This window comes from Lycium barbarum, chromosome 1, assembly GCF_019175385.1.
Source record: "Lycium barbarum isolate Lr01 chromosome 1, ASM1917538v2, whole genome shotgun sequence".
NCBI lineage: Eukaryota > Viridiplantae > Streptophyta > Magnoliopsida > Solanales > Solanaceae > Lycium > Lycium barbarum.
Window position 1 is genome coordinate 166,661,042 of NC_083337.1, and position 13,491 is coordinate 166,674,532.

Genomic DNA, 13,491 nt, shown 5'->3' on the forward strand with positions numbered 1-13,491 from the left:
AATAATCAATTAAACTACACCACATAAGTTAAGGTGTAGTTGATTGTTAAATGATGTCTTCACTTAAAACGAAGAATAATACTCCTAAATCCGAATAAGATCAGGCAACATGAGGTGTGTGTCTAATCAATAAAGTTGAATTTTATGAGTTTTTGTTCTCCTCACTCAACGGACTTCAAGTGTCCAGGAAAAGAAGTTCTCCCACTTGCCCCATCAGCGACTAACGAGATATTTTAGCAAATCAAATAACAACCACAGGGGGCATTTTCGGCACCGGGCTCCGCTTTATAAACACCCGAATTCGTGGCCATAACGAAATAGAGACCCGTCAAAATTCACAATAGCCTGACCACTCCTCTCGTAACCACAAACATCATTTCCCGGTTTATGGCCGGCGCGTGGTCGTCTCCCGTCACTGGGCGCGTGGTCGGTTGCACTGTCATCGAGCTTACCCGAACCGGAGCTTCGTTTCCGGTCCGGATATCCACAAGGAGGCATGGATTATCAACTAGCGAAGAGCCTGAAGGACCTTCATGTATATTCGTGGGACCTATTGAGACAGCTAGCAAAGAAACCTTAGAAGCCCTCTACCGCCAGGTATTACTCATCTCACTCTTACAATCAGTAGGATTTCGTTTTACATTGACGACGTCTATTCAAGACCTAAGTTGCCTTGTAGAACTATCGATATATTGATTAGTTTCTGAGCAGTGCATGTTTGAGCCTTTGCTTTAATTAAGTCAAAGAAATGATTAGTGTTATGTGCCTTCAGGCGTTCACATATATTAGATATGTGAAGTAAGGAACCTAACATGTGTTGAATCACTTGAGTTTAATGACTTACTTCATCCGTCTCAATTTATGTGGCACTGCCTAACTAGTTACAAAGTTTAAGAAAGAAATTGAGAATTTTGAAATTTGAAATTTGTGGTCTAAAACAAATCTAGATATTTGTGTGGATATAAATCATTTCATTAACCCTCAGGGGTTGGCTTGGTGGCAATTGACTTGAGCCTTGGGGTGCTCCCTTTCAAGGTCTCAAGTTCGAAACCCACTGGGTGCAAACAATTTCTGAGGGCCATCGGACTGGGTAAAACCTGAATTAACCGTGGTGCACTTGCGGGAAACTCCTTGCCGAGGGCCTGTGCACCCCCGGGATTAGTCGGGGCTCTAAGAGACCCGGACACCCGGTGCTTAATCAAAAAATAAATAAATCATTTCATTAAGGGTGAAATGGAAATTTTAAAGTTAAGTTGTTTCTAAATATAGAAAGGTGATATCACAGATTAAAAAGGAAAGTGTGCCACATACATTGGAGCGGAGGGAGTGGCATGTTTGATAGTTTGCGTGGTTAAAAGCTTTCTATGCTTTTGAATACTTTATACTTGTTGGTTGAATTTTTTGGGTAAAAATGATTTTAGTCCTCCAACTTTACTTTAAAAATCAAAGACCTCCCGTTTATCTGAAGAACTGCTTAGGTTATGGAGATTGGAGAAAAATTGAAGACAGCAGAAAGAGTTAGAATTAATTAACGGAGGAAACTATGGAAAATTTATATATTATTAATTAGGGTACTAACTAATTAATTAAAAATATTAGTGAAATTCCCTTTTACCCCTTTGATGACAATCAAATAATATAAAGTTACCGGTCAATGTACGGAAGTTGAGATAAGGGGATGAAAATGTCGATTGTTCAATGTTGGGGGAGGTCTTTGATTTTTAAAGTTAAGTTGGAGGACTAAAATCATTTTTACCCGAATTTTTTTGATAATTTGGTGAGGAGCTAAAGAAGATCTGAGCGGTATATATGAGGTCCATCTCTGTGATTTTGTGTTCATGATGGAGCAGTTTTAGTCCTTGGCCAAAAAACTGGCATTATAAACTGTATGTATTTCAACAAGGATTTATTAGTAGATAGTGTTTGTCAAAATCCCCTTTAAACTAAAGACTGGTAGAAACACAGAGAAACTTGATTTCTTTTTCCTCCATTTTTTATTTTTCTCCCCTGTCCGGCTGCTCTCTGATTTTGTACTTCTGTTTCTCTTAGGCACGTGATGCTTATTACAGTGGAACGCCTTTAATAGTTGATGATATGTTTGACAGAGTAGAGGTAAGTTTCTAAATATAGTGGATAGCTAATGAAATCTTGAATTTTCCTTTTATGTTCTGATCCTCATGCACAATGTTTTTTACTACAGTTAAGATTGCGGTGGTATGGTTCAAAGCATGTAGTCAAGTATCCCCGCTGTAGTCTCAGGCGGCAATCAACTTATGCTGATGCAGAGGTGATACTACTGTGAAATGAATTGCTTATTGTGCTATACATAGGTTATATCAATTGCTTATTGTGATATCCCTTTGAGTTTTTTCTTTAACTTTTTGTTGGTCATTACTATTTGTGTGTTTGGAATATTACTTCCATTCATTTTAGAATACTGTAAACGTGAGTACTTCAAACTCCAAGTGGAAGTATCTTAAATTTCCGTTAATATTGTACCTTGTTATAATATTACTCTCTACCTTTTCTTTTCTGTTGCCTCTAACTTGTTTGATATATTGAAGTCTATTAAACTATCATGTTCCATACTTGATCCATCGACTTTGCTTGTGCCTTGTATGTCTTCACTAAATCCTATTAGATTGATATTTTCCTTGGACCTAATAATTGTTCTTTGTAGATGAAGTCTCTGCATCTGCCATGACAAAGGAGAAAGAAAACATTATGGATGTATACAAACATTACTTATCCCACAATTTTAGTTGTGCTATTTGCAAATCTAGTTCAGCTGTGTCATTCCGTAGAACAATAATTTTTCATCCTGGAGTAGTTTTTCTACTTGTAGACCAGGCTTTCGTCCTACACTTGAATATTGATTAATGTGGATGTAGGGCAGGAAGATCCTTCACAGGCATTTGCATTAGCAAGCGTATGGTTGTTGATTCTTGGGTTTGGGAGTTCATTCTTGATTGTGCCTTTAATCTACACCATCGTTCAGGCTTATCAAGACACATTTGATTCAGGAATGTCCTACACCGATCAATCTTTTGAGTTGTTTACAGTGCTCAATGGAATCCTCTTTATGGTGTTGGGATCTATTATAGGCTTTCCAATTGCTTCGGCATCTGGTAATGTGTTTTATTTCTTGAACCTTCATTTGTCAAGTTTAACCATTATCAATTGTTTGAGATAAAGTCTCATATTGATATACTTTATAAATTACGCGTCTAGAAATTAGTTCTGCGATATTTTGGTGTTGTTGGTGCTCATTAGTTAGGAGTTCTAGTGCAAGTAGTAAGTTGGTGAGAATTATAAGAATCTTTTGGTTTCTCAATATGAAAAGGCTACTTATAAGGAAAAAATGAGTGTTTTCTTCAAAAGTTGGGGAATAAGTGTATGAGAATACCTCCATTCATGTGTGCAGAAAAGAGATTTTGACTTTAATATCCTTGTTTGAACCAACAATGCTAGAATTGGATCTTAAGCATCTAAAAGAGATTTTGACTTTAATATCCTTGTTTGAACCAACAATGCTAGAATTGAAAAGGGGAAAGTCCAGTCATATATTGTCAAGAATTGGAGAGGAAAATTTAGGTGCCGTTTGGCCATAAATACCAAAACATTTCACTTTTTTTGGAATTTTGGAGTTGGAGTTGGAGTTGTGTTTGGCCATAGTTTTTGAAATTGTAGTTTTTGGTGAAATGTAGTTGTAAAAAAGTGAAAAAAGTGAATTTTATTTTGAAAAACTAGTTTTTTGAGTTTTTGGTATTCCGGAATACAACTTCAAGTTGTATTCGGAATTTTCATGGCCAAACGCTAATTCCGGAAAAAAGTGAAAAACTTTTCCGGGAAAAAGTGAATAATTGTTATGGCCAAACAGCACCTTAGTATATTGATCCTTAATAGTTTCATTCCCGTTCTAATTCTGCATCATGTTGGTACTGTTGCATAATTAGGTACTAGAGTGAGGTTTGCAATAATTTCATTAAGAAGGTTACTATTAGGAAATGGTGTTTCTTTAATTATAATTTTTTTATAACTTACCTCCATGTTGTACTGTTGGGTGATCTTCACCAGTGTAAATGTGGTTGTTGAACCATGTCTAGAAGCAATGTTGTCTGTGTCCATAATTTTCTGAGAATTATTTCTTCAATGCATTCCAAGTACAGTTTATAACTTGAGATAACTAATCACAGTTGGAGCACTTCAAGGACTTTGGAAAAATGACTTGGTAGCTCTGAAAGGGTCATGCCCAAACTGTGGTGAAGAGGTAATCAAGAACTAGCTTCTCACATGTCCACAAATATTTCTAGAAGTTATTGATATGATTCCAGTAAAGAAGGGTTAAATCGTATTCTCCTTGTACAGAAATGGATGAATCTTATAGCTCTTAACACTATTACCTTCAGGTTTTTGCTTTCCTGAAAGCAGAGAAGTCCAACCGTTCCCCACATAGAGCTGATTGTCATGTTTGTGGAAGCAGATTAGAATTTCAAACCAATGTTGAGGTACTTTTGACATGACTTCGGTTCTCATCTTACTTCACACTACATGCGTATTTGGTTGGAGGAATTTTGCACATTTCCTTTTTGCTGTCACTGTTACATTTTTTTTTCACTTGCTAGAAAGTGGAGATCATTCCCTTTACAGGTCAGATATTGTTATTCATGTATACTTAAGCTTTTCCCTTTTCTTTGGATACACTAGTTTGCAAACACATGATAACCCTTTGAGAAATAATTAAGCTAATAATTGTTGCGATGATAGATTATGAAATTTCACTCTAAATAATTGTATTTGCATTCTCTTAAAGCGGTCATAGAACTCTTTGTATACTTACTGCTTCAGCTTACCTCATTACATGTAAATAATGGTCTGGTCACATTTTCTGTTTCTTGTGTCTGAAAATAATTAGTATTTTTCTTGACATGATATTCTATTTCTCAATTTTAGAACTTTTGCAAGATCATATTTTGTTATGCCGTCGAATGGTCTATAAGAGAAGATTAAACTATACATCTTAAGGTGTTGAATCTATCTTTGAGTTTGAATGTGTTTTCTATTTATTTTAGTTCATAGTTCTAACTAACTTGAATTAGTTTTTTTCTTTTTCTTCTAGTGATGATCTAACCTGCTACTTAAATTGTTTTTTTCTTCTAGTGATGATCTAACCTGCTACTTAAATTGTTTTTTTCTTCTAGTTAGCTCCTTAAATTGTTATTCTCACTCCTTTTTTGTTTTTTTTACTGTTTTATATTTTTTCGTTATTAACAATTTTTCTCGACATCTTTATGAAATGCCTAATTCATTTCATTTTTGCACCATTCAGATTCTCTCTCATCCAAGTATATAGTTGCCCTAATACCATGTTCTTTTACTGCAGCAATCCGTCGCAAGACCTGGCAAACGTTGGGTTTATGGTCGCGTTTACTTAATTAGACAGAGGCAAAGATGGGCGTGACGATGATGTTGATTGAATTCCGCTCAGTTACTCCTGATGATCACAAAGCGTTATGTACAACTCCTTATCAGCCAGAGCTAAAAATTGTGATACAATGACAGTTTGCCTTCTTGTGCCAATATCTCCATACTAAATAGATTTGAAAATTCTGCTGCAAGTGGTTGAAAAGCTGTTTGAGTTCTTAAATCCAACTCAGTGGCACATCTCACATCATGAAACATTTACTGGTACTATAATAGAAGAATTCTGCCCAGATATTTAGAAACTATAGTGTATTTGGTCATGCTTGCAGAAAATTTAGTGAACAGAGTTGTTTTTTGTAAGATGAAAATATCTCATTTGTCTATATGTGAACTAGCCATTTGGTTGAACAGATAATTGTTTTTATGAAATGAATAAATCTCATTTGTGTATATGTGAGCTGTTAATTTGATAGTAGCATAATCCAGAATTAGACTGGCTCCTCTCATTCAGCATCTCTCCTATGTCCATATACATCATAATGTATTATATTCCCAACTTCGAAACAATGACAAGCATAGGTAGCCTCTTCAAAATTGGCCAATTCTTAGATGACAAACGCAATATTATCTGACTAAGTTAAAATACTTAACAAGGAAAAAGCTCGATACTTGTCTGAAAAGTAGCAGAGAAAGATCTTGTAAATTAGGCATATCATCAAGTTTCAAGGTACTACTATCCTTGTTTCCCCGCACAATTTGAGGCTGCTTGTCAAGAATGCTGCCTTGGCATTGTTTATTTAGATGTTGTTGCATCTTGGAATACAGTAACTGGAGGCATTGTGCGCAATGAGCAGATTAATGAAGCTATGAGGTGCTTCCTTCAAACGCAAACAGAGAATGTGTCACCTCATGATCTTATCTTGATTAGCATATTCTACGCTTGTGCACAAGCTGGGATGCAACACTGCTAGACGAAAATTGATTTGAATATAATTGAGATGGAATTATTGGACATGTTTTAAGTGTGGTGACTTGGACACTGCTGAATTTGTTTCCAATAAGATGCTTGAACTGGATATAGTAGCCTGGAGTGGAGACCTCCATGAAGAATCAACACATAAAAGGATAAAGATGTAATTAATTCTACCACCTAAGAAAAACTAAGAAACAAGCATAGTTATTGGGTCAAAGCATGATCTGCACTTAGAGCAAAGAATGCTGAACAAATACATCTTAAACTATGTTTGAAAGGGAAAGCTACCATGTCTCAGATTACACTGAAGATAATAATGCACAGTCGAAAATTGGCCATTTCATCAGCCAGCGTTGTCTTTTGGGAACTCCATCCCAATAACAAAAATAACACCTGGTACATCTACCAAAATATGAGTTCTGATTTGAAAAGAGACAGGAAGCTCAGTCGAGTTGAGAAGCCGGAATCAGAAGTGAGCCAAACTGTAGACTAGGGTCCAAAAAAGCTGTGCAAACATAATAGAAGAAACAGGAGAAAGAAAAGATATTAGCAACAATATGAGAGACAAAGGTGAAGGACATAACTTGTTTTTTCACTTATATAAACGGTTAAAAAGGGGGTCAAAAGGAAGTTCAAAGTACCAGAAAGAGTGTCATAGAAGCAAAAAGCCCTTCTTGAAGGAGAGCTCCATGCCCACCAAATTCTTCTTCGTCAACTTTTAGCACCACCGCATAGTAACAGTAGATAATACCGGTTGAAAGTGCAAGAAACCTAAGTTTAAGAAGAGTTCAATTACTATGGTGAGAATCGGTTAATCACTACAGGATATTAAAATTACGGCCAAATATTTGAAAATTTGGATGATCTTCAACTCAAGCAACCAGCATACTTCCATTAAAAGAATAAGAAGCAGATAATTTACCAGTTTCCAAAAAAAAAAAAAAAAAAAGAATAAGAAGCAGATCTCTACTGGATTTCCTGCCAGTATTTGGATTACTATATAGCGGTTCATCGTGAATCAAATTGTATAACTAGAAACTGTATCCACTTCGGCATGGACTTCCTAATTGATTTAGCTCGGAAATAAGTATTATCAATGCTAAATAACTACCAAAATGCAGAAACACTACGAGCTTGAAATTTTATTGTGTTAAACTTTATCACAATCTCCACCATATGAAGCAAAATTACCGCATACTTTGTCCTACATTTAAGTAATTCTCTTTCAACTTTTTCTCTCCCTTATCAAAAGTTTTGTATTCAATCACTCACTCCCCAGAACCCACTTGTGGGGTTACACTGGGTATGTTGTTGTACTTAGAAAAGAATCACAGAGAAACAGAAAGGACAAAGAGGTTCACCTCACTCCTCAAAAAGAAATTCTAACTCAAAAATAAGAAAAGAGTGTTCTTCCCGTCATCATCCAAGGGGGTGGATCTAGCGGTCAATGGAGTGGACGAAAATCATGGGAAATCAAGATTCAAATCCCAACACAGACAAAGCACGCTAGAGGGAGGTAGCAGGTCAGTGGAATAGTCCAACTATATGCAAGCTGACTCTTAACACCACCATTATAGAAATAAAAAAGAAACACTCTTCCAATCAACTAGTGATTAAAGGCTCAAGTAAAAATTAGTTCATGCCTTTACAGGCTCTAAATAAAGAGATCTTCGGTTTTGATTCTTTTTACCTTATTTAATCATATCAATTTTTTTATTTCATACTACCAATTACTATTTCAATAAATAATAATTCTTACATGAATTATTCATTAATTTCTTACCAAAGCATAATTAGAAACAGTGATCCAAACCATAAAGCCTTAAATGTCCTAAAGAAGTTATTGGAGTACTTTAATGAAGCCATATAAACTACCGAAGTAGAATCTTTTAGCAATTACTTTTAAAAAAATTAGTGAAGTCGAAAGGCCCATACTCAAACATAGATAAGATTGAAGACAGAGATGCCCCTATGGTAATTGAAGTACATACATGATCAAATAAGTTCATGCCAACTATGCATGCTCATTTACTTTCTTATCCTTGTTCCTGGAGTATCATCCCATCTTCATTTTTGCATATCCTTCTTTCCTGTGCAGTCCTTTCACTAGTTGAGTGAAAGGGTATAGCCTTTTAGTTGCTTTCTGTTCGAACTACTACCCCCCCCCCCCCACACACACACACACACCACCACCACAACAACAAACACACACACACACACGCCCCCCCACAACCAACTTCTCTTGTATGCTCAAATTTCACCCTTTTCTCTAGAATGTTTATAGGGAGAAAAACTAATCCTTCATCTAACCTCCTGGCATGTTCTAGTTTTTTGTTTTATTTATGATACTGCATGGCTCGCTGCCTCAATGTGTCCTTATACAGACAGCCCATAACTTTGCAAACAAAATACACTCAATCCTCCTAAGTGAATGAATCATTAGAGCCATCATAGCTTTAATATTGGCCTAAAATTCTGGAGCACTTTCTGCGTAGAAGTATATTATTTCAATTCCATGCTACGGCATTTTGTCCTAGTCCATGTAAACAAAGCAGAACAATAAGTACATACACTAACCCAAGTACTTCTTACAAAAGCTAATGAATTCAAATAAAGTCAACTGATAATAATCAAACAACGAGCGGTAATGACTTGAAATAAACTCAACTGATAGTAGGCAATCAATAAGAGCTAATACAACAACATACCCAGTGTAATCCCACAAGTGGGGTCTGGGGAGGGTAGAGTGTACACAGACGTTACGCCTACCTCATAGAGATAGGGAGGTTGTTTCCGATAGACCTTTGGCTTAGGTAAAAGGCATTTCAAAGCGGTTTGAAAAGGGCATACAGAAATCAACAAGAGCAAAAGAATTGCAATAAACTCAACATACAAGCAACAACTAACAAGAGCTAATGAAGTGAAATAAAGTGCAGCTACGGGAATGAAGAAGCGTATATTTGACATACAGCAAGTCAATAGCAAATTCCATGGCTTCAAAGGAGAAGAAGGCGAGGTAAAGAAGAAAACTTACAGCATAAACCAGACTCCACCAACCAAAGGAATGGCACCCCATATTAATCCACAAACAAGAGCCATCAATTGTCTCATCCAATGCAATACATCACCCAGTTGATCCTGCAAGTACAAGATAAAAACAATTACTAACTTGACCAATGTATAATACAGCAAAAACGGAAGCTAAAAGTCTAAGAAATATTTCCTTTCAGATTAATATTGTAACAAAGAAAAAGTTAAAACGTCTCCTGATTGAAAATTCTCTAAGTTTTAAAGATAACAGCTCCAATGCTCCTCACCAGCTTGAACCACCTTCTAAGATTAGTAAAATACATTTACAACTACTTATAACTGTAATATATGCAATTTTGTGAAGAGCAGCCATGAAACTTGAATAAATCACAAAACAATACTAAATTTTAATGTCTTACTCACTAGTCACGCCACCCACTACTCCAAATTTCCCACTACACACTCCGATATGATCAAAAGCCTATTAAGTGCTAATCTATTTGTGGGGTTCTTAGATTCATGGTTTCTCTCTCAGATTTCCAAGAATGTGGGAATTTTCTATTATTAGAAGGAATAAATCTACTTAAAACCGAACACCCATAAGTCAAATTTCGAAGTTAGCAACATAAAAGAGGAAAAAAACATCAATAAGATTAAACAATGTACAACTATCCAGAGTTCAAAAAGAAACAAATGAAAAATCAAACCTTATCCCAAGAAGCTTCGGGATCGAAAAGTTGTCTGAACTTAGACAAGTGACCATTCTGATGTTGGTCTTGTTGTGTAACATCTGAATTTGATTTCTTCCTTTGTCTCATGGTTAGATAAAAGAATAAATGTTAAAGCAAGAAAATCACACTTGTTTAGGGTTTTGATGAAATCGACAAAACCAATGTGTTGATGAGGTGAGGGAGTTGAATTAATGGTGGAGGAAGTATGTATTATAAAATTAGGAAAAAAATGATTGTAGATCTAGATTGAATATAAATAAATGATGATGGAGAATGCTGTAATGTTTGGTGGTGTTCTACTTTGGGTATATTTCTTTTTCTTTTTTGGGGCTTGATTTGGTTTTGTAGGCTGATTGGCACGTGGATACTTTTGATTTATATGGACTTTATTTTAGTGCTTTTCCTTAGGAGGTGACTTGACACAAATAGGATTTGTAAATCAAATTAATTTAACTTATCAATCATTAAGTAATTTAATACTAAAATATAACTTATTATATATTAATTAAGTATAATTAAGTGATAAAAGTATATGTGCAAACATATATCATGCATTTATTAGTTTGATGTAAAACATAATACGATTAGGAATGAAAATATTCGGGACAAAATGGGAGTGGCCTCTGTGGAGGATAAGATGCGGAAAGTGAAGTTTAGATGATTCGGAGATGTGAAGAATTGATGTGTAGACGCCCGGTAATGGTGTGTGAGAAGTTGGTTGTAGCCGGCTTGATGAGGGGTGCGTAGAGGTACAACAACAAAATACCTAGTGAAATCTCACAAAGTGGGAAAGGAGGGATAGATATAGGCCTAAAAATAATTGGATGAGGTGATTAGACAGGATATGACACAACTTCAACTCATTCCCGGAGTATTAGTATTATGTATTTTCGCATTCTTAGATTTCTATACTACTTATTGTTTCTTTAGCCTCAATTATTATATTCTTATACTGTTTTAGACTATTATGCTTGTTGCTACTGCCTTCCTTTTTCACCTTTTTTAGAGCCAAGGGTCTATGGAAACATCCCTCTACCTTCTCAAGGTAAGGATAATATTAGCGTACATTCTACTCTCCCCAGATCCCATGTGGAATCACACTGGGTTGTCGTTGATGTAAATATATGAAGCGCCAAGATAAAAGTATATGTTTCATATTAAGCAAATGAATCATGATATTTTTCTTGTATGTCGGCTTTTTATCATTTAATTGTGGTTGAAGCATCATAAATACTTAATTTTACTTTGTGAAAAAAATCATGAAATCAACGTTTCCAAGCCATTAGGCTTCTAGAAAGGACTTATTATTTATCTTATGTAAATACTGAACAAATATTTTTCTCGTGACAACGATATATCTTTGATAGGAATGCGTTAAAAGCTAATGATTTTTGTAAACGAGATTTTTGTTAAGCTTATACTCCTTACGATGAATAAATAGTATATATGGGACTTTGATTCACTAAATCTAAATTTTATCATAACTATGGTCTAAAAGCCATCATTCGAAATGAAAGTATAAGTGTGTCACTTTATCGTGAGCATATTTATTTCTATACACACATAAAAAGAAGGTTTGGAGATGCTTCAATATGTAGAATAAACAATAAGGGAAAAATAAATTCTGAATGTGATGTCAATATCACCTGTATCACTATATTATCGTCTTTCTTTCCCTTTTTAATTATATGAAAGCGAAACTAGAAACTTTAAAAATGTCTTTTTTAGAAAAATAAATAAAAATGAATTGATTAGTGTGGAGTAGCTTTGATCAATTTTCATTACAAGTAACTTTCTTTTTCTCGGAAAGGGCAAAATAATCGGTTATACTAATTAGAGAATTATCAAAGTGTTAAATGCTAAAAAAGTAACGACATGGTTTATGAAGATATGAATTGCGGATGGCATACAACATGCACAAATTGATTAGGATAACTAGCACACAGACCATGGACTGTTCTGTTATTAGAAATTTTTGGAATCAAAATCCTTTAAAATCTGAAAACCAATTAAAAATACAAGAATATTTATTATAAGGAGTGCCTCCCATTTAAATAGGTTTTACGCAACGCGAATCTAAATTAGTCGACCTGTAAATTATGAATACCAAATGATTATAGAAATAAGTATGAAAATCAATTATAAATGAAACAAAATATGAGATTGCCACTTATCAATTCAATATAATTTTGATGATCTAACTTGACTAATCAAGAAATCTAATCTCTAACCATGCTACTAAAGTACTAGTCAAATATTAAGAGGAGAATGTAATTTGCGGTTTGTAAATCTATTACTTAACTAAATATTTAGAAATATTTCCATTTCAAGCGTGTGAGTATAAACTAAATTACTTGTGTAAGTCGTAACCATTTTAAGAAAAGAAAGAAAAAGGAAAAATTAGAAACAAAATGGATGAACTAGAAAAGGATAATGAAAACAAACCCCTAAAATTCTGAAACAAAGAACCCACAACAAACCCTTCAAAAAATTAATGGACTTATAGGACAGTAGTGAGAACAAACAAAGGTTTATCCATTCTTTTGTCGAAATTAAGGGCTTTGTTGTTCCTATTTTAGAGGAAATCTGTCCAAAAGGTTTTTTTTTTTTTTTTTTGGTTATTCTTTAGTTTCTATTTACCCTTCTTTCACTACAAAACCTCCCAACAAGTCGAATTCAACTGTAAAACCAGTAAAAACCCCAATTAGAAACTACTTTAATCCTCAGTCACCAGTAATTTTTCTTTTTTACCACCCTTTTTTTTTTTTTTTTGGATAAGAAAGTATGGGTATTCCGTTTTCCTCTGTCATCGTACGGACAAGTGCCAAGTGTCAACTGTCTATTACAAAGACAATATACAAACATTAACCGTCACTTTAGGTTATATTGAAGCTTTTTTGGAAGGTTGATATTACTATGTTATTGATTAATTATATTAACTCAACTGACTTGAATATCATATTGGGTCTATATCTCATCAATAACTTACGAGACATAATTTGATTGAACTCAAAATTTATTTAGCTTTTAAATTTTATAATATTAAACATATCATGATAAATAAGAAATTTATCCGCACTCTCGCATACACTATATCACAAGTGCGTGTCATGTTTACATAAATTCCATTACTAATAACATTGTTCATTAATATATTCTTACTCAATTAATTACTTTATCATAGTAAATTACCATAAGTTAATGTATACACTTAATCAAGGTAATTTTATTCCTCAGAAAAGATATTATCATATATAGGAAACATACAATCTCAAATGAATTGCTACTGCTAAGATATTGATGCTTATAAAAGAACAAATACTACCACTAAAT

The 13,491-nt window shown here is 34.4% G+C and overlaps 2 protein-coding genes across 2 annotated transcripts; one reads left to right on the top strand and one right to left on the bottom strand.

Moving 5' to 3' along the window:
• Positions 1-177: 177 nt before the first annotated feature.
• Positions 178-5,874, top strand: LOC132605707 (PGR5-like protein 1B, chloroplastic). Its single transcript, XM_060318894.1, has 7 exons — positions 178-597; positions 2,050-2,112; positions 2,201-2,287; positions 2,897-3,128; positions 4,197-4,270; positions 4,410-4,508; positions 5,384-5,874. Exons 1-7 carry the CDS (start codon positions 388-390, stop codon positions 5,459-5,461), a joined length of 843 nt encoding a protein of 280 aa, XP_060174877.1. The 5' UTR covers positions 178-387; the 3' UTR covers positions 5,462-5,874.
• A 668-nt stretch (positions 5,875-6,542) lies between these two features.
• On the bottom strand, positions 6,543-10,470 carry LOC132605713 (uncharacterized). The gene is made up of 4 exons (XM_060318907.1): positions 10,135-10,470; positions 9,432-9,535; positions 7,039-7,168; positions 6,543-6,902 (listed from the first exon to the last, which is right to left on the bottom strand). Exons 1-4 carry the CDS (start codon positions 10,243-10,245, stop codon positions 6,864-6,866), a joined length of 384 nt encoding a protein of 127 aa, XP_060174890.1. The 5' UTR covers positions 10,246-10,470; the 3' UTR covers positions 6,543-6,863.
• Between the last annotated feature and the right edge of the window lie 3,021 nt (positions 10,471-13,491).